The sequence below is a fragment of the Equus caballus genome, chromosome 7, assembly GCF_041296265.1.
Source record: "Equus caballus isolate H_3958 breed thoroughbred chromosome 7, TB-T2T, whole genome shotgun sequence".
Lineage (NCBI taxonomy): Eukaryota > Metazoa > Chordata > Mammalia > Perissodactyla > Equidae > Equus > Equus caballus.
In genome coordinates, this window is record NC_091690.1 from 69,559,137 (window position 1) to 69,580,736 (window position 21,600).

Here is a 21,600-nt window from a genome sequence, read left to right on the forward strand (position 1 = left end):
TCCTTAAGGTTCATCCATGTTGAATCCATCTATTGCAGAATTTCCTTCCTTTTTAAGGCTGAATAATATTTCACTGTATGTATATACCACAGTTTGGTTATTCATTCATTGATCAATGGACGTTTGTGTTGCTTCCACATGTTAGCTATTGTGAATAATGCTGCTGTGAACACTGGTTTAAATATCTCTTCAAAACCCTGCTTCCAGGGTTTTTTTTTGGGGGGGGGGGGGCGGGTATATACCCAGAATTGGAATTGCTGGATCATATGGTAATTATATTTTTAATTTTTTGAGAAACTACCACAGTTTTCTGTAACAGCTATGCCAGCAGTGCACAAGGGTTCCAATTTCTCCACATACTTGTTGATATATACATTTTTTTATTATTTAGCCATCCTAATGGTTTGGTATTAGTTCTTCACCAGTGAAGGCATAGGGTCCAGGACTTTCCTTTGTCAGGAGATTTTTGGTTATTGATCACTCTCCTTATTCTTTATAGGCCTCTTCACATTTTCTAATTCTTCATGATTCAGTCTTGGTAGGTGTTGTGTTTCTAGGAATTTGTCCATTTCATCTAGGTTATCCAATTCGTTAAGGTACAATTGTTCTTAGTACTCTCTTATAATCCTTTTTGTTCCTATAAGATTGGTAGTAATGTCCCCACTTTCATTTCTGATCTCTGTAATTTGAGTCTTTTCTCTTTTTTTTTCTTATTAGTCCATCTGGCTAAAGGTTTACCAATTTTGTTGATCTTTTTGAAGAAGTAACTTTTGGTTTCACTGATTTTCTCTATTAATTTTCTGTTGTCTATTTCATTTGTATCTGCTCTACTCTTTATTTTCTTCCTTTTGCTTTGTTGGGTTAATTTGTTCTCTTTTTTCTAGTTCCTTAAGTTGTAAAGTTAGGTGTTGATTTGAGATCTTTTGTGTTTCTTAAATGTAAGCATTTATAGCTATAAATTTCCCCCTTAGCACCACTTTTGCTGCATCTCATGAGTTTTGGTATGTTGTGTTTTCATTTTCACTTGTCGCTAAGTATTTTCTAATTTCTCTTATGATTTGTTTTTTGATCCATTGGTTGTTTAAAAGTATATTGTTTAATTTCCACAAATATGTGAATTTTCCAATTTTCCTTCTGTTATTGACTTCTTATTTCATCCTGTTGTGGTTGGAGAAGCTGCTTTGTATGATATATATCTTTTTAAATCTACTGGGACTTAATTTGTGACCTAACATATGGTCTATCTTGGAAAATGTCCCATGTGCACTTGAGAAGAATGTGTATGCTATTGCTGTTGGGTTGAATGTTCTGTATATGTCTGTTAGACGTAGTTAGTTTCTTGTGTTAAGTCTTCTGTTTCCTTGCTCATCTTCTGTCTGGTTGTTCTATCCATTACTGAAAGTGGGATCTTGAAGTCTCCAACTTTATTATGCAGCTTTCTATTTCTCCCTTCAATTCTGTCAGTTTTGGCTTTATAAATTTTGCTAGTCTGTCATTAGGTATGTAAATATTTATAATTGTTATATGTTCTTGCTGTATTGAACCTTTTATTAATATATAATGTCTGTCTTTGTCTCATGTAACCTTTTTTGATATAAAACCTGTTTTATATGATATTAGTATAGCTACCCCTGCTCTTTTTGGTTACTATTTGCATGGAATATCTTTTTCCATCCTTTCACTTGCAGTCTATGTGTGTCTTTGGATCTAAAATGAATCTCTTGTAGACAGCATAAAGTTGGGTCATGTGTTTTTATCCATTCTGCCAGTCTCTGTCTTTTGATTGGAAAGTTTAATCTATTTACATTTAAGATAATTACTGATAAGGAGAGACTTGTGTCATTTGTTACTTCTCTCATTTCTGTAAATATTTGTTATTTTTTTCTATTTTGTTATTGTTAGATGCCTTATAGTTTTTTGTCCCTTATTTCCTGTGTTACTGTTCTCTTTTGTGTTTAGTTCATTTTTTTGTAGTGAAATGTTTAAATCTTTTTCTCATTTCCTTTTGTGTGTATTCTATGCCTATTTTCCTTGTGGTTACCATGGGAATTACATTTAACATCCTAAAATTGTAACACTCTTAATTCGAATTTATAGAAGCTTAACTTCAATAACATACAAAAACTAATCCTTTACAGCTCCATGCCTACCCTTCTTTGTTGTTAATGTCAGAAAATTGTATCTTTATACATTGTGTGCCTAAAAGCATAAATTAATAATTCTTTTAAATGCATTAGTGTTTTAAATTCTGTGGAAAACAACATTTGGAGTTACAAAGTTATAATAATACTAGCATTTAGACTAATAATTGTTTTTTCCTCCAGCTGTATTTGTCTCTTAAGTCATGTAGAAAACAAAGAGTACAGTTACAAACCATTGTTACAATAATGCTAGCTTTTATAATTGCCTGTGTACCTACTTTTATTGAGATCTATATATTTCTCTATACAGCTCCAAGTTACTGTTTAGAGTCCTTTCATTTCACCTTTGAGCTTTTCTTGCAGGACAGGTCTAGTAGCCACAGACCCCCTTAGCTTCAGGTCATCTGGGAATGTCTTAATTTCCTCCTCACTTTTGAAGGACCATTTGTTGGATATAGGATTCTTGGTTGATTCTTGGTTTTTTTCCTTTAACACTTTGAATATGTGGGCCCACTGCCTTCTGGCCTCCAAAGTTTCTGGTAAGAAATCTGCTTATAATCTTATTGAGGATCCCTTATATGTGATGAGTCGTTTCTCTCTCGGTGCTTTCAAGATCCTCTCTTCATCTTTGGTTTTTGAAAGTTTGATTATAATGTGTCTCAGTGTGAGTCTCTTTGAGTTCATCTTTTTTGGAGTTCCATGAGCTTCTTGGATATTTACATTCATGTCTTTCATCAAATTTGGGAAATTTTCAGCCATTATTTTTTCAAATATTCTTTCTGCCCCTTTCTTTCTCTCTTCTCCTTCTGGGACTCTGATAGTGCATGTATTAATCTGTTTGATGGTATCCAACAGATCTCTTAGACACTGTTCACTCTTATTCAGTCTTTTTTCTTTCTGTTTTTCAGACTCATTAACTTCTGTTGTTCCATCTGCAAGTTCACTGATTCTCTCTTCTGCCTGCTCAAATCTGCTCTTGAGTCCTAATACTCAATTTTTCATTTCAGTTAATGTACTTTTCAGCTCCAGAATTTCCTTTTTGTTTATTTTTAGGTTTTTTCCCTTAATATTTCTATTTTGTTCTTACCTTTTTTTTTTTTTTCCACTTTATCCACATCTTCCTTTAATTCTTTGAGTATCTTTAAGATGGTTGTTTTAAAGTCATTGTCTGGTAAATCCGCCATCAGCTCTTTTTCAGAGACAGTTCTGTTGATTTATTTTTTCCTTTGAATGGACCTTACATTCTTGTTTGCTTGTATGCCTTGTGGTTTTTAGTTGAAAACTGGACATTTGAATCTAGTACTCTGGTAACTCTGGAAAGCAGATTCTCCTCCTTCACCAGGGCTTGCTGGGCTTTTTTGTTATTTATTTATTTGTTTGTTGCTGTTGGCTGTCTCTGTGCCAAGGATCAGCCTGAGGTATAAACTTGAGGCCTTCTCAGATCTCTTCTGTACATTTCCCTGAGCATACACAGTCAATTTCTAATTATCCCTGTATACGCAGTTGCTTTTAAATGTCCTAGTCTTTAATGTCTGGCTTGCAAAAGGGAAAAAAGAGAAAAATGAAAGATGGGGAGGAAAGAGAGCTGGCCCTTTAAATCCCCGGGAAGTCACTTCAGCTGGAAGGGAAGGGGTTTGCAGTCAACAGCAATGGATGCCCTCTTCTTTATCTGCACCTCTGTGACCAGAAGCAGCAGTCAGTATTGTCAGTCAAACAGATCCCAAATATTTAGAGGATAGGTTCCTTTTGACCCACCTTGACTCCCGCAAGCTGCTCCAGGTTCATGTGCACAACTGCCTGCCATGCGGTTGGGGGTGTAGGATGGGTAACTGCTACTGTGCTAAGTGCTGAAGTTGACCAAAGTTAACCATAACTTACCATCCAAACCTTCCCCTGGAAGTTGCAAGCCTTCAGTAGACTCCATAGTTCCAAAATAGTTACATTAGACAGATTCCGCCAGTGCAGTTGTTGTCTAGGTGGGGAGACAGATTCCTGGTGCTTTCTTCTCTGCCATCTTCCCAGAATCCCCCACTGTGAATGTAAGTTCTTATTTCTATGGGATAAATGCCCAAGAATCCAATTGTTTGGATATGGTAATTACTTGTTTAGTTTTATAAGAAACTGCCAAACTTTTGCAGAGGAGCTATATCATTTTACATTCCTATGAGCAATGTATGATGATCCAGAGTGTCTGCATCCTTGCCAATTTTTGGCATTGTCATTATTTTTTATTGTAACCTGTCTGATAGATGTGTAGTCATATCTCATTGTGGTTTTAATTTTCATTCTCTGATGGCTAATCATGTTGAACATCTTATCTTGTACTTATTTGCCAGTGTATATGCTCTTCAGTGAAATATCTCTTCATATCTTTTTTAATTAGATTGCTTGATTTTTTTTTATTGTTGAGTTTTGAGAGTTCTTTATATATTATAGATACTAGTCATTTGTTGGCTATCTGATTTGCAAATGTTTTGTCCCAGTCTGTGGCTAGTTTGTAGGATCCTCTTAACAGGGTCTACCACAGACTAAAAGTTTTTTAATTTTGATGAGGTCTAACTTACCCTTTTTCCCTTTAATGGATCATGCTTTAGAGTCAAGTCTAAGAGCTCTGTGTTTAACCCTTAGATCTTGAAGATTTTCTCCTGTTTTTTTCTGAAAGTTTTATTGTTTTGCAGTATATATTTAAGTCTGTGATCCTTTTTTTTTTTTTTTTTAGGAAGATTAGTCCTGAGCTAACTACTGCCAGTCCTCCTCTTTTTGCTGAGGAAGCCTGGCCCTGAGCTAACATCCGTGCCCATCTTCCTCTACTTTATACGTGGAACGCCTACCACAGCATGGCGTGCCATGCGGTGCCATGTCCGCACCCAGGATCCGAACCAGCAAACCCTGGGCCAACGAGAAGCGGAACGTGCGAACTTAACCACTGCACCACTGGGCCGGCCCCATGATCCATTTTGAATTAATCTTTTATATAAAGTGTGGGGTGTAGGTCGAGATTCTTTTTTTTTGGCGTATACCTGTCCAATTGCTCTAGCACCATTTGTTGAAAAAAACTCTCATTATTCCATGGAATTGCTTTTGCACCTTTGCCAACAATCATTTTGGCATATTTGTGTGGGTCTCTTTATGGGTTTTAAATTATGTTCCACTGATCTATGTGTCTGTCCCTTTTCTAATACCACACTGTCTTAATTACAGTAGCTATATAGTAAACTTTAATATTGGATAGAGTGATTCCTTCTTACTTTATTCTTCTTGTCCAAGATTATTTTAGTTATTTTGGGGTTGTGCCTTTCCATATAAAGTTTAGAATCAGCTGGCCTAATTGAACAAAAAACCTTGCCTGGATTTTGATAGGAATTACATGAAGTCTACACATCAGTTTGGGGAGAATTGACATCTTTATGATGTTGAGTCTTCCAGTCCATGAACACAAATGTCTCTCCATATATTTAAATCTTTTTTGATTACTTTCATCAATATTTTGAAGTTTTCAGCTTACATATTCTGAACTTCTTTTGTTAAGTTTATAGCTAAGTATTTACTTTTCTTTGGAATGACTATTAATAGTGTTGTGTTTTTAATTTAAATTTCTGTGTGTTCATCATTAATATACAGAAATGTGATTGGCTTTTGTGTTGATTTCAAAAAGTTTAAAAAGTGGCTTTTTACTACTGTTTATTTCTATTTTTTTAATTTATCTTTAGGTGGTCTGTAGAATTGTCTTAGAGATAATTCCAACATATTGGTTAACTAATTGCAAGCACTCCTACAAAGGCGTTATCATTATTTTTATTTTATAGTTTGTACACTGAGCCTAGAACTTGCTAAGCTAGTATATGACACAGCTGGGATTGAAATTCAAGCTTGTAAAGAGCTGTTTCCAATATGCTACACCATCTCAGAGTTAAAAAAAATTGTTTGAAGGCACTTACATGGTGCATTTTCTGAGAAATTTAATCCCTGAAAATGACAATTTTACTAGAATTGCTAGATGTTCCTCTACTTATTTTCTTCCTGTCTCTGTAGACAGTGCACAAGTATCTATTGATATTTAGTGCATTGGGCAAAGTTGGGTTCCATTCCCCCTACTCAATGCTTGTATAAATTTTTCATATTTGAAATTTAAATATTCACCAGATTGGTATTCATTCCTTCAATTACTGTTTATGAAGGCAGGCATTATGCTAGGTACTGGATACGCAAAGATGAGTAAGTTTCTGCTTTTAATTTGCTTGTAGTCAAGTAAAGAAGAATGATAGGAAAGCAGATAAATAGAGTAGAGGGTGGTAAGTGCTCTGATGGAAGTAAGTATAGGTGTTGTACAATAATGTGCTGGAGCTGGCTCATTGCAGCTCATGGGAGCCAGTTATTAAATATTCAGAAACTTTTCAAACCTATTTTACCAGTGGTAGCTGAAAATGGCTGTGGTAGGAGTATTTACACTGTGGAAATTGGCAAATGCTACAAATAGGGCTTTCCTTTTCTTTGTTTCTTTCTTTCTCTCTCTCTCTCTCTTTCTCCTTCCTTCCTTCCCTCTTTCCCTCCCCCTCTCCCTCCTTCTTTCTCTCCCTTAGGACATCCAGTTTACCAACATACTACCGTTGGTATAGGAGCAGCGGTATTAAATCCAGTCTTTTATCTCATTGCAACATGACCCCATTCTACAGGTCATGTCATAAGTTGTCCCAGGACCAGCTGCTTCTGGCACTTTAAGCAACAGCCTTTCACAGCATGGTGGCTGTTCCCCTTTTATATAATGAGAGTGAGATTAAGTCTAAATCCCCTGTGGGTTCTGTTTTTTTCCAGAGACTATAAAGCAGCTAACATCACCATCAACTTATACCTCGTGAATGAGCCTTGGCTCTACTCACTGGCCTGGTGCTCCAGGATTCACTCCGTGACCACGGACAACATTCAGACCCTAAGTCAGCTAAATCACCCTTACTTCTTTATGGTGAGCTTGTTGTCCACATTTTCTTCCAAGTCTGGTACAGTAGGAGTCTATGTCTGCCACCCCATCTCTACGTTGCGTACTGTGCAGTCCCCAGGAGAGCTACTCAAGAGCAGAGACTTCTTTGAATATTGACGATGTGGCGTCCTTCCTTCTCTAACCCAGATCCTTGTGTAATTTTCAGGGGAAAATTAATATTCTTATAATAATTGCCATATATTGAATCCTCACAATGTGCTTTTCATGCATTGTGTAATTTAATCCCCTGAGTTAGCCACTGTTATTATCCCAATGAGGAAACTGAAGCTCAAAGATATTAAGATCCTTGCACATGGTTGCATGATGCAAGATTCAGATTGAGGTCTAACTCCAGAGTTTTGTTACTGCAGCCCTACCTTCCTAGGGGAATGGCAACAATGACAGTAGCACAGGATATAGAGAGAAAACCAATGTCCTTGACCCCCAAGTGAAAACCATGTGTACTGAAAAAAATGCTTTTGAAGACAAGAGCCACTGTCCAGTCACCTAGCTTGATTTCCCCTTCTGGCCCTGCTACTGCTTATTGCCAGAGGCTTGGGGACCTGAAGATCTGGGTTAGAATCTCAGCTAAATCCTATCTATTATTATCTGTGGAGGGACCCCTGGCTAACCAATTAACTGCAACAGAGTCCTTTATTCTTGTCTGTGTAGAGTAGATTGACTGAGTGGGACACAATGGCATATAACAGGAAACAGCTTCATTTCTCTCCGTTGACTCTTTAAGCTGCTCTGTGAGCTAGGCCTTTCTCTGCTCCTGAATGAAATCTTGCTCAGGTCCCATAGCTTTCCTAGTCACTCTTAAGTAATTTTTAAAAGTTCGCTTGTAGTCACCAAAAAGCCTCAATTCAAAATTTAAGTGTCCAGCCCAGACTCCAAACTGCCTTAAAAGTAAAGCTTTAGGGGCTGGCCCCGTGGCCAAGTGGTTAAGTTTGCGCACTCCGCTGCAGGCGGCCCAGTGTTTCGTTGGTTCGAATCCTGGGCGCGGACATGGCATTCCTCATCAAAACCACTGAGGCAGCGTCCCACATGCCACAGCTAGAAGGACCCACAACGAAGAATATACAACTATGTACCAGGGGGCTTTAGGGAGAAAAAAAAAAAAAAGTAAAGGTTTAGGCAGAGAAGCCTAAATGTTTCAGATTGCCTTCTCCATACCTCCAGCCTTAGCCTCTGTTTCTGACCTATTCAGGGTCAGGACCAAGAGAAGGGGGATCAGGGTAAAGGGCACATTCTCATAGGGCCAGTACTGCATTGAGGCCCTCTGGTGGCAGTGTAAAATTGCTGACCCTTTCTGTCTTGGTGGCCTGAGCAGCTTTCTGGAGATGACCCTGAAAGAAACCTTGGATGGCAGATCTCTTGGCATAGGTGAAGCTTCTTAACTTATGTGTCCCCATACAATACCCCTTCATGTATGTACTATATGTTTTTCTAACATTTTTATTTTTAAAAATTGATTACAAAGTAAACTTGTTCGTTATATAAAATTCAGTCATTACAAAAATGCGTAAATTAGAAAGCAACACACCCCTCTATAATCCTATCCCCCTAAATCAGTAATGTCTCAAAATTGTCCCGCTGGGTATATTAAATAAAATGTTATTAACTAAAACCTTTTGTTTTAACACTTGATTCAATAATATTTGAATTGATAATAAATTCATGTGACTCAAAATTCAAAAAGTATAAAAGGATATAAGTTAAAAAGAAAGACTTCCTCCTCCACCTGGCTGGGGCTTTTTTAAAGGACCCAATGTCACTTTGTTCAGGGATGTGGGGCCAGTATCGCACGGGTTTTCCCAAGCAGCCCACACTCTGGAGTTAGAATATGCAGATCAAATCTTGGCTGTGCTTCTTACTGTGTGAACTTAGAAATGTTAGTTAACTTGTCTGTGCCTCAGTTTTTTTAGTTGTAAATTGGGGATAATAATAGTACAGTAGAAGCACATTTATCCAACGCAATCTGGTCTAATCATTGGTCTGTTGAAAAAATGGAAGTGGAGAATCATTTAAAAATGATATATGTCTATCAGCTTTTACTACTTCAAAAAGAACCACCTAAAACTTAGTAGCTTAAGACAAATATTTTTTATTTGTCACATTCTATATGATGGTTCAATATTTCCTCTGGTCTGAGCCTGCTTGTCTGGGCTGGATAGTCTAGGATGGCCTTAGTCATATGTCTAGGGTCTTACTGAGAGAATCTCTCTTCATGTGGTCACTCATCCTGAAGGAGGCCAACTTGAACATGTTCACCTGGTGGCAATGGGTTCCCAGCAGCAAAAATCAAGACCCAATGCACATGCACTTTTCAAGGTTCTTCCGGTGTGATATTTGCTAATGTTCCATTGGCCAAAGAAAATCACATGGCCAAGTCCAGATTCAAGGTGACACAGTAAAGTCACATTGCATAGGAGCCTGCATTTTGGGAGGAATATTGTGGTCATTTTTCCAAACAATCTACCACACACATACCTCACACATTTTATTTTAATTTAAAATATTCACTCCTTTGACATAGAGTCAAGATCTTTTCTTTGAGGATACTTCAGCTATTTGAATTCTGTATTCTCTTGATTATTGAAACATCCAAATGAACCAACTATGGTTTCTAAGTTTTGTTTCTTTAAAGCAGAACAAAAACTTAAAGTCGTTAGAAAAAACAATCTGAATGAAGAATGCACTCATTTTTATAATTCTCCTGCCCCAATCTCTTACAGTGTTTCACTCACACCTAATTCACTTGCAGTTTACTTTTTAATGACCTATGCTGTCTTCACTGAGTTTTTTGAAGCATTGACTTAGTTTTCTTGGAAATGCTGTACTTTTTTTTCACTCAAATTTTACAAATTTAGGTAACGTTTAATTACACTGCACAATTATAACAACAAGTACAACTGTGCTAAGCCATTTGGGGAGCAAGAACAACTGATTTGTGGTGAACGTTCAGCTCACCTGGTGGGCATCCTGGAGTAGGCCAAGGCATTAGTCAGTATGTTTCCCAAAAGGATTAAGAGCCTCAGTTTAGTGGAAGTTGGTTAAGAGCTTCTACTGTACCTGCCTAGTAGGGCTGTTGTGAGGATTAGGTGTGAAAATACTCTTAAAGTACTTAGAACACTTCCTTAGCTCCTATAAATGCTCATTAGTTGTTAGTTATTGTTATCATTATTGATCATTAGTGTTATTCTTATTATTAGTATTACTGTTCAATCCAAGGCAAGGCCTTGGGATAGGGTGGAGAATGACCTAAGAAAGAATAAAAAGTGCCAGCCCCGGTAGCATCAAGTACAATTGGAGGGAGAACAATGGAGTGGAAAGGGATGATCAAACCAGGGAATTATAAAACTCACACAAGAGGACCTAGGAGCTGGAGCTCTGGGGAATGAGTGATATTCAGTCAAGGAGTGTGGAGAAGAGGGCATGTTAGGTAAGGGAAAATTAGAGTTTCGTCATCTTTCTTTGAAGCATGATGATTTCGAACAATGATTCCTAAATGCTAGTTCACAGACTAGTTGTTTTAGCATCACCTGGGGAGCTTTTTAAAAAATGCAGAAATTCAAATTCCTGAGGTCTGTAGTGAGACCAGGAACCTGTATTACTAAAAGCTGCCCAGGTAGATTTGGATGCACAGCCAGCTGGGGAAGCCATGCAAACAGAGCACTGGAGGTCAAGAAACTTAGCCTGTAGTCCTGGGGCCAGAATAGACTTGCTGTGTGACTTCTCAGGGGCTCTCTCAGACCCGTCTTGAGGGTCAAGGAAGGTGAAGGGTGTGAAGCGTTTTATCACTTGTAGAGCCCCCAGCACATGTAAGCAGTGATTGTTAGGATAGCACAGGTATTCTCTGTGTTTGAGACCACTGCATCAATAAAGGTTCCTCCACTTGGTCTGCCACCACCTCCCCCAGCCCTCGCAGGGGAGCAAGGGACTTGGCCCATATGATCTAAATCCCTTCCAACTGTAAAGTTCTTTGTGGTTTGTTTTCTGTGTTGCAGACGCCAAATTACTATGTCTTCATGTGGCTTTTCGTGGATAGTGTTTCTGCAATTTTCATTGTTGCCATATTTTATTTTCATTGGTAAGCATATATTTGTAATTTTAAATGAATTTTTCCCAAAATAAAAGTATAAGTGATTCTTATGGAAAGTTGAGAGAAAACAGTTACACTCTTTTACACTCTTCCTGTAATCCCACATGGCAAATTGTCAGGAAGATAGGGTTTATAATCTGAACCTCTCATTTCTTCTCATGCTGCCTGCAGCTCCTCACACCCCTTCCACCTCCTCAACACGAGACAGTACTCTAAGGACTCTCACTAAAGCTTAGTCAAAGCCTATTACTACATATTCAGTGTGGATCAGTTGAGAGAGGACAGGGGTTGAAGGTTTTCCAGAACAAATGCCTCCATCTTCGCACCTTCCATGAAACTGGACATAGCAGCATGCTCTGCAAGAGCAAGTTCACAAACCAAGAAGCCTGGGTTTTAGCCCTGGCTTCGCCCCTTAGTTGCTGGGTGACCCTAGGAAAATCATTGCCCTTTTCCAGGCCATAGTCTTTTTATCTGCCCAAGAAAATGAGATTTGAGAATTCTTGCAGGGCAAATGCTACAGGATTGCAAGATTCAAAATGGGAGAGGGAACATCCTAGTAGAAGAATTTCAGCTACAGGAGACTATGGTTGTTTAGACCTCATCATGCTCATCTTTTCTTCATTTGAAAGTTATCCTTTAAAGGTGGAAAGTACAAACCCTCTGCTTAAGTGAGACTTCATGATGTATTTTTCTGGCCACTGCCTTGGATTATTGCCTTTTTTTGGAAGAGGTCTGTGATGCTCATTGATAGTCTGCTTCCTTCCAGGTGGAATGAGAACGAAAAAGAAAAATTCTTCAAAAGCACCAGTACTCATAAAGGTAAAGTCAGAGGGCTAGCCCACTCCTATCTGTTCATCCCTACTCATTGCCTCCAGGACACAGGGCCTGCTTTTCATGTCTCTCAGAAGAGCTAAGGGAGTCAGGGAAATTGGAGAGGTAGGGACCAGGGAGAAGTTGAGAAGTGGAGGCTAGGCACAGATTTCTGGAGGGCCCTCACATCCAGCTTCGTTTTGGACTTCACCCTCTAAACAGTGAGACCCCTTGGAAAATTCTGAACATGGGTGTTTATTTGTTCACCTGTTCATATATTCATTCACCAGACAGTTATCGAATACCCACTTGTGCCAGGCACTCTGAGAGGGATTCAAGATAACTGAAAGCTCTCTATGGAGGCTGGCCCAAGAAAGAGGAGGGCTGGCCCACAGAGAGCAGTGAGGAAGCAGGCAAAAGTAGAGCCGTTGATGCCATTGGACCAGGCACCTGAGTCCAGGACAGAGTAGCTGCCATGCCCATTAGGGCGGAATGTTTCTTATGGGGCTACAGTTATCGGTGATATATGTTGGAAGGTGGAGGGAGAAAACTGCTGAGACCCTGGAATGCTGGACTAGAGTCTGCGCTCTGCATATAAGCAATCGGGAGATGGCAAATGAGTTTCAAGCAAAGGAGCAGGGGCCAGCCCAGTGGTACAGCAGTTAAGTGCACATGTTCCGCTTTGGTGGCCTGGGGTTCGCCAGTTCAGATCCCGGGTGCGGACATGGCACCACTTGGCAAGCCATGCTGTGGTAGGCATCCCCCATATAAAGTAGAGGAAGATGGGCACGGATGTTAGTTCAGGGCCAGTCTTCCTCAACAAAAAAAAAAAGTGGAGGATTGGCAGTGGAGTTAGCTCAGGGCTAATCTTCCTCAAAACAAAACAAAAAAAGACAAGGGAGCACTATGCTTAGATTTCTGTGTAGAGGGATGGAATAACAGAGTAACTTAATATTATTCAGTAGAATAACTCAGAGGCTGAGGAAGTGAGATAGGCCCAGTAAATACAAGGAGAGCTAGATTTTATTTTTTGAGAGGTTGTGGGGATAATCACACAGTGAGTTACTGGTTTGGGAAGCCAAAGTCAAAGGGAAAACCAATCAGGAGGCAGAGGACTGTGTAGTACATGATATAGTTTCCTTCCATAGATCCTGCAGCCTTAAGTAAAGTTGGTACGGTCACAAAATCATGAATTAACTCATTGTGGACAGTGGTAAAGATCCTCAGATGCTATTTACCAGCTGGCAGAGAGTTGAACTGATACAATACTTAGAATTGCAGGAATGTATCCACTGGGACCATGAAAGAATAAATTCAGAAATTTGAAAAAATTAAATGGAGGGCAATGGTCTTTCCCACTATGAAACTGAAGGTTCAAACCAAGCTCACTCAAATCTCTCAAGGGGCAGAGAGACCTCAAGTAACACTTGAATTACACAGACTTTAAGAAGATCACTCTCTTGGCTGTTAAGAAGTCTGAAGGCTGTATTCCAGCCACCCTATAACTTTCAGTAGTTGTATTAGTTTTCTAGGGCTGCCATGACAAAATACCACAGACTAGGTGACTTAAACAACAGACATTTATTTTCTCACAATTCTGGAGGCTGGAAGTCCAAACTCAATGTGTCAGCAGGTTTGGTTTCTTCTGAGGCCTCTCTCCTTGGCTTGCAGGTGGCCGCCTCCTTGCTGTGTCCTCACACAGTGTTTCCTCTGTGCACACACGCACCCCCAGGGTGTCTCTGCATCCAAATTTTCTCTTCTCCAGTGAGACTGAATTAGGGTCCACCCCAATAGCTTCCTTTCGATCACTTCTTTAAAGTCCCCACCTCCAAATACAGTCAGATTTTGAAGTTCTCAGCATTAGGGCTTCAACATTTGGATTCGAGGGATGCACGAGTCAGCCCAGAACAGCAGCCAGCCAAGACGTGAAAAGAACATGGGAATGGTTAGGAAGGCGTGGGAGAGAGAGAAATTTCGAAGGAAAATTCAAAGAACTGTATGAATTTGGATGAATGAAGTGGCTATAATGTTTTATAAAAAGTATTTAGTTAACTTGACCCCAACTCCCCACCGTATTGAAATGATGATAAGAAAATAAGGTGAGTAGAAAATAAGAGTTTTTCCTGTTTTTAAGAGTTTTCAGTTGCCTGTTACAGAAACCAATTTTGCTTGATATAAGCAGAAAGAAAATGTATCAAAAGGCTGTTTGAGTACCTCCAAGAGACCCCTAGAAGGTGCAGGACCAAGTTTAGAATCAGGGAAGGAACAAGGAAGACTGGAAAGCCCAAACCACAGCCAATATCCATTCAGGTTGAGGAGAATAGAGCCTTGAACACTAAGCACACTGTCGCATCTTGCACCACAACCACCTCTAGGATGGGCATGTACTGCTGTACCTGCAGGTGCCACCAGAAGCCACTGATCGTCTTTCTAGCTTTGGGATGTATTTTTCAGCGGTAAATCCTTTGTGTTATGTCTCATATAGTTTCCTATGAATAGTCTTAAAAAAGCAAAAGTCTTCCATTTTCTTATCTTTCTTCCTCTACTCGTAATATGTCCTTTTTCTCTGACTGCTTTTTGAGATTGTTCCCTTTATTACTGGTTTTCAGTAATTTGATTATGATTTACCTTAGTGTATGTGAGTGTGTCTGTCTATCCTGCTTGGAGTTTGCTGAACTTCTTAGATCAGAGTATAATTTTCATCAAATTGGATAAATTTTTAGTGTTTATTTTTACAAATATTTTTCTGCCCCTACCCTCTTTCTGGGATTCCAGTTACATTGATGTTGGACAGTTTGATGTTATCCTATAGGATACTGAGACTTTGTTCATTTTTATTTTTAACCTATTTAGTTTCTATGCTTCATTTTTGGTAGATTCTATTGCTGTATGCATTAGTTTTTTTTATTGCTGTGTAACAAAGTACCACAAATCTAGCAGCTTAAAACTATACAAATTTATCATCTCACAGTTTCTGTGGGCCAAGGGCCCAGGCATGGATTAGCTAGGTCTGCTGCTTAGGTCTCACCAGTTTAAAATCAAGGTGTTGTCCTAGGCTGCAATCTCATCTGAGACTTCAGAGTCCTTTTCCAAGCTCACTGATTGTTGGCAGAATTTAGTTCCTTTCAGTTGTAGGATTGAAGTCATCCCTGTTTTCTTGATCACTGTTGGCAGGGCTTTGCTCTGAGCTCCTAGAGTCCACTTTTGTGTCCTAGCCATATGGCCCTCTTATCACATGGTAGCTTACTTTTTCAAAGCCAGCAGGCAGATATCTCTATAGCAGATGGATTCAGGAAAGAGAGAACAAAGAAAGCAAAATAACAGACAAAACAAATAGAAAACAAGTTGAAACATGGTAATCATATATCTAACCATTTTATTAATTACATTAAATATAAATGGACCAAATACCGAAATCAGAAGGAGAGATTTTCAGACTGGATAGAAAAAATCAAGACCCAACCATGTGCTGTCTACAAAAGAAATACTTAAGATACAAAAACACAAATAGATTAAAAGTGAAAGGATGGGAAAATGATATGCCATGCATAACAATAAGCATTATAAACAATATCTGAAAAAATATACTTCAAAACATGGAACATTACTGGAAACAAAGATTTCATAGTGATGAAAAGGTCAACGTATCAGGAAGGCATTATAATCATAATTGTGTGTACACTTAATAACAGAGTTTCAAAACACCTGAAACAAAAACTGAAAGAGAAATCACAGTTGAAAATTTTAACATTCCTCTCTCAGTACCTGAAATAACAACTAAACACACAAAAAATAAAATCAGAAAGGATACAGAAATCTAAACACTTTTCAGCTACCTTGACCTAACTGACATAAAACAGTATATTCAATACCAAATTGAATCCATCCAACAACTGCAGAATGTACAATATTTTCAAATGTACAAGGCATATTTGCCAAAATAGACCACATGACAAGCCATAAAACAAGTCTCAATAAATAACTTCCAAAAAACTGAAATCTTCAGAATATGTTCTGTGACCACAATAAAATTAAATTAGGAACAAACATCAATAAAATATCTAGATGAGCCTCTAAATGCTGGAAATTAACATATTTCTACACATCCCATTGATCAAGGGATAAATCACAAGGGAAATTAGAAAATATTTTTAACTAAAGGATAATACATATACGATAGCAAAATTTGTGGGGCACAGCTAAAGCAGGACTTAGAGGGAAATTTGTAAGTTTAAATGTTGGAAGAAAGAAAGGTTTAATATTAAGTTTCTACCTTAAGAATCTAGAAAAAGAAGAGTAAATTTTTCCTAAAGTATAAGGAAAGAAAGAATAAAGATAGCAGGAATCAATAAAATACAAAAACTACAAACAGAGAAAATGTTAGTTCTTTGAAAAGATTAATAAAATTGATAAACTCTTAGCAGACGAGAGAGATTGTCAACATGATGAATGATAAATGAAAGAGGGACTGTTTCTCCAGATCCTAGACATAAAAAAGAAAATTATGAGTGTTTTAATGCCATTAAATTTGACAACTTAAAGGAAGCAGGCAAATTCCTTGAAATACACAACTTAAGAGAACTGAGAGAAGAAATAGAAATTTTTAACAACTCACTATCAGAATCAAATTCGTATATCAAAAATCTCGCCACAAAGAAAAGTCCAGGCCCAAAAAGTTTCACTGGTTAATCAAATATTTAAGAAATGCTCATCTTATACCAGCTCAGAAACAAAGAAGAGGAAGGAACACTTCCTAGCTGATTCTTTGAGGCCAGCAATACTCTCATATAAAACCTAACAAAGACATTTCAAGAACTAGATTTACAGACATAAAAATCCTTAACAAAATAATAGCAAGTTGAATCCATTACTCTATAAAAAGGATGATAGATCATGAGCAAGTGCGGTTTAGCCCAGTAGTCACGATGGATACATCATTTGAAAATTAACATAATTCACCATGTCAACAAAATACAGGAGAAAAAGTGTATTGACAAAAGTCAACACCCATTTATGATAAAAGCTCTGCACAAACTGGGAATAGAATGAAACTTCCTCAATCTGATGGAAGATATTTACAAAAAACCTCTTCAGCCAGTATCATTTTTAATGGTGAAACAATGAATATTTTCCAAGATCAGAAATAAGGCAAGTGTATCTGCTCTCACCTCTTGTATTCAGCACTGTACTGGAGATCCTAGCCAGTTTACTAAGATAAATAACAGACATAATGGAAGAAATAAAACTCCTGATTTAAAGATATTATTATTTACATTAAAAAATTCTAAAGATTCAAACAACTAACAAACCTACTGGAACTAATAAGTGAGTTAAGCAATGTCTCAGGATACAAGGTGAATATACGAAAAGTATTCTAAAAAATTTTAAATAGCATCATTTACAACAGCACAAAAACATAAAATAAGAATGAACTTAAGGAAAATGTTGCAAGCCCTTTCAAAGAAGATATATAATTGGTCACTGAAAACTACAAAAGTGTACTGAGACAAAGACCTGAATAAATGGAGCAATATACCACGTTCATGAGTTAGAACACCTAATGTTACAGATGTTAGTCGTCATGAAACTTACTTACAAATTCAGTTCAAGTGCAATAAAAAACCCTCTTGTGAAGCTGACAAACAATAAAGCTCACATGTACACCTGTTTCTTCAAGATTGAAATTACACTCAGGGCAAAAATAACTGAGTTCTGGGCTGGCTTCTTTGGATTCTCACTTTCTTCTAGATTTTGGCCCCATAGTTCCTTACCATGTTGTAAATTCTTAGATAAATTTAAGATGTTTTCTTGGTTTGGTATATTATCCAGTTTTTAATTTGTCTTTGATAAGAGTCAATTTCCTAGCTCCATCACTGGAAGAAGCTTCCATCATCTATTTTTTCCATCAGATAAAAATTATTTTTTTGAGCACTTACTGTGTGACAGATACTTCTGAGCACTCTATATGCAGTGGCAAGCAAGATAAAGTCTCTGCCTTTAAAAAGCTCCTGTTCTAATTAAGGATGTGTTCATTTTTCTATTCAAACTGACTTGGAAGCAGAGGTTGTGAAATGCATGAACTTTAAGCAAATATCAGTCTCTCCCTTCTGAGAGCTGCCACGGTGAGCCAGAACCTCATACAATAGACTCAAACTCCAGCACCATGCTGAATTGGAGGACCGCAATAAAGTCTGCACAAAGTCTGGGATAGGGAGAGAACTAGGGGGAAGGAGCCTGAGATGGTAAGTAAGGGACTAACATTTTCAAGATGACTAGGATTTCACCACGTGACCAGCAAAGACTGGAGAAGTGACAGTTGAGGAATACATTTTTGTCTTTTCCATCCCACAGATACTCGGAACCTCCCAAAGGGAAAAACTAAGAAGTCAGGAGCTTCTGTGATATCCAAACCACCCCCCCGAGTTAAGGAAAGCCCTTGGACTTTAGAAGCCCTCACCCCAGCTTTAACCAGAAGCACAAGGAAACACCCAGGCCCTCAGCAGTTTTCAGCAGTCCCTGAGGAGAAAGCCAGCAAACCACTGAAGCCTGTCAAAGATGACGTAACACAACCAGTGCCCACCCAGGAGGACTTTGAACTCGCCCAGGAACCCACCAGAGAGGCCACCCACAAAACTGCTTTGCCTGACTTGAAGGCGAATGAACCAACAATTTCTTCTGCAGAGGTCCCTCATCCTGAAACACAACCAGATTACACCCCCATTGTTGAATCCTCCCAATAATCATCTTTTATTATGTTTTCCACCACATCCAGCATGTCCTTCTCCTCCTTTGGGCTGTCTTCAAGAATAATTAGCCACATCTTGCCCCTTTCTTCCTCTTCCTCTCTGTGTCTAAGGGTGATGATGGGGGCGGGTAGTCAAGAAAGGGTGCAGGAGAGCCATTCTGGTCTAACCTTTATATAAAGATTGTACCTCAAGGGGATGGGCAAGGGAAAAAGAGTTGTGGTCTTGGAGCTGGAGCTGGTTGTTCTCTGGGTGTTGGAGGGTTTGTCTCATCCTAACCCTTCATAGTATTCCCTGCTGCAGGAGTGGCTGTGGTGAACATCAGCCTGTAAATAAAGGCAACCTCTCAGGAAGCCAGAAGGTTAATCGTGTCTTCTTTGGATCCCTTTCTGGTTACTCAGACTGACAAAGACTAGGAGATGAGCGCAAAAGTGATGCCATCCTGAGTAAGAGAATGAGAGGTGGCATGGGCATGAGTCAGGGGCAGAGATTTCATCCCACATACACATTCTGTGATCTAGTGTGCAGTGGGATGCTTCCTAATAGCTTGTTGATGGCTTATTCCCCAATGGGATGATGTGCATAATCCCATGTCCACCCAATAGCCTTTGGCCTTGAAGGGAAACTAGAGCTTAGAGCGAGCATTTGGAGCCACTTCTTTCTGAGAGCCTAATATTAGGGGCAGTGAATTTAGTTCCACTATGTGACCTTCACCTATCCACACACTCTCTGGGCCTCAGTATCCCCAGCTGTACAGTGACGGTGTAGAGACAGACCACCGCAGCACCTTTCTTCTGGCTCACATTTGTCCTGGGCTGACTGTGGAGTCCTGCAAACATTGGTGGCGTAGGGCTGCCTCAGACATCCAAATTATCATCCCAGAAAGCAGGGCTGTCTGATCTGGGGCCTCCATTTCCACAACCAACCCCTCCCCCTCCCACACAGGCAGCTAGGGAGAACAGGAATAGCACTGTCTGCAAAGTGTTGGGCACCTAGATGCAGATGACCCCAGACACTTGAGTGTGAGGGTAAGCAGGACTTGACTCTGCTGAGGTATCAGGGGGACCTTGAGGACAGATCACAAACATGCCCACCTGAAGGATATTCTTCACTCTCTCTTCTCTTGGCACTCATCCTAGCGACAGCCCAGGAGGATGCCCCACTCCCAAATCACATCTTCCCTGTCTGAAGCCCTCACCCCCAGACCTGCCCAGTTCATGAACAAACTTGGTTGTTCCATCCTGGTCACAAAGTAACATTTTACAGGTAACCACTGGACATAGGATCTAACCTGAGGCAGCATTGTTCTTGGGGTTCTTAGAGGTTTCTTGATGAGCCAAGGAGATCTTTCTAGTTAAGGCCCAGAAGCTTGTCTAGATCCCCAACCCATGCACACTTAGGTCCCCACCTCCCAGGCCGATGTCCAGCATTTCCCCCTAACCTGCCCTGGGCCCAGCAAGTCCCTCTAAGCCTCTTTCAAGAGCAGCTTGGGCTCAGGCATCCAAACCCAGACCAGCTTGGCCCTGCACGCACAGACCAAGGAGACAGTCATACAGGCCACTCCCCAACAGGGCCCCGTACTGGCCCCACACACTCTCCCCCTCCCTCTCCCCTTCCCCCAGCAGACACCGTAGGGCCAGAAGATGAAACACATGCTTTATGCCCTGAGATGATCAGGCGAAACTCAAGCAGGGGCTCAGCACTCACACTGCAATCTGTAAAAGTGGTCTGTGTCCCTCACCCAAGCTGAGGAGCCTGGACTTAGGGGAACTAAGCCACTCCCTTAGGTTTCAGAATACTCTTGGTTTGGTTGGTTTGGTTTCATTGTTCCCAGTACAGAGAACTAGGTCGTCCTCTTGATTCCCTGTCCCAGTGGTGCACAGAAAGTCAAAGGAGGTTGCATGGTAGGGCTGGTCTGAGATAAGAAATGCATCCAAGGAGCACAGGCTCTTACAACTGGGAAGGCCACAGCAAGCCAGGACAGAACCAACCCAGGTGCCTCAGGAGGGGAGTTCTGCATCCCAGCAAGGCTGCCTCACTGGAAGAAGGATCAGAGGCCAAGTTGGTGCAGTCAGTGTTGGCCGGCTGGCCCGGCCTCCCTGCCTGGATGGCAAAGCTCTTCCCCAGTTGCAGACGTAGCTGATGAGCCTGAGCCAGCTGCTGCCTAGAGAGCAGGCACAGGGCCAGTGCCGCCTCCCCACTGTTCACTTGCCACCCCTGGAGCCCCGCTGTTTGCTCATGGCCGTGAGCATCTGGCTAATATAGGAAGTCAGGAGGTCATCCATCTTGTAGCCCTGGAAACAGTGGCAAGGAGATAAACAGAGCACAAAGTGGGACAGGGCCAGCCCGCTGAGACCCAAAACACAGCTCCCAGGAAACTCAGTAGTGGGCAGAACCCTAGACAAAGGCAAATCCTGTCCTGCTCTAGACTCGGTCTCCCCAGCCGCATAGTTGAAGGGCTGGATTCATCCACCCAGATGTCTAGGGTTCTAAGCTGTTATGACTCCCCATTAAGGCCCTATCTCGCGAGCCCCTCAAATCCTAGATGCCTACCTCAGGAGTGCCTCTACAGGCCCTACCAGTCAAGCTATGCCTTGGAAGCTGAGTTCAGTCTAGGAGGCACCATTGCTGATGGTTCTACTGTTGATCTCAGGGGCCCAGATACGGAAGACACTCAAACAATAGTTACTGAACAAGGAGTTTGTGCCTCAGCCTCAGATTAAGCCCCTTCCCCAGACCTAAGCTGAGCTTCAGACTGACCTGACCTTGGCCCCAACCTGACTCTTGATCCTGACCCCAGGCCAAGTTGCACACCCCTCATGTTTG

General features: G+C 40.2%; 2 protein-coding genes across 9 annotated transcripts in view; one reads left to right on the forward strand and one right to left on the reverse strand.

Annotated features, from left to right (window-relative positions):
* Positions 1–19,127, forward strand: part of GDPD4 (glycerophosphodiester phosphodiesterase domain containing 4) — a 121,511-nt gene extending 102,384 nt beyond the window's left edge. For all 4 annotated transcript variants that reach the window (XM_023645661.2, XM_023645666.2, XM_023645662.2 and 1 more), the window contains 4 exons: positions 6,954–7,101; positions 11,127–11,209; positions 11,988–12,040; positions 18,383–19,127. In XM_023645661.2, the coding sequence (XP_023501429.1) occupies positions 6,954–7,101; positions 11,127–11,209; positions 11,988–12,040; positions 18,383–18,771 (673 nt within the window). In that variant the 3' untranslated portion in view covers positions 18,772–19,127. The remainder of the gene's footprint in view (positions 1–6,953; positions 7,102–11,126; positions 11,210–11,987; positions 12,041–18,382) is intronic.
* Positions 15,388–21,600, reverse strand: part of MYO7A (myosin VIIA) — an 85,736-nt gene continuing 79,523 nt past the window's right edge. For 4 of the 5 annotated variants that reach the window (XM_023645657.2, XM_023645656.2, XM_070273257.1 and 1 more), the window contains one exon: positions 15,388–21,068. In XM_023645657.2, coding sequence (XP_023501425.1) covers positions 20,979–21,068 — 90 coding nt within the window. In that variant the 3' untranslated portion in view covers positions 15,388–20,978. The remainder of the gene's footprint in view (positions 21,069–21,600) is intronic. The other variant, XR_011440674.1, reaches the window with a different exon arrangement.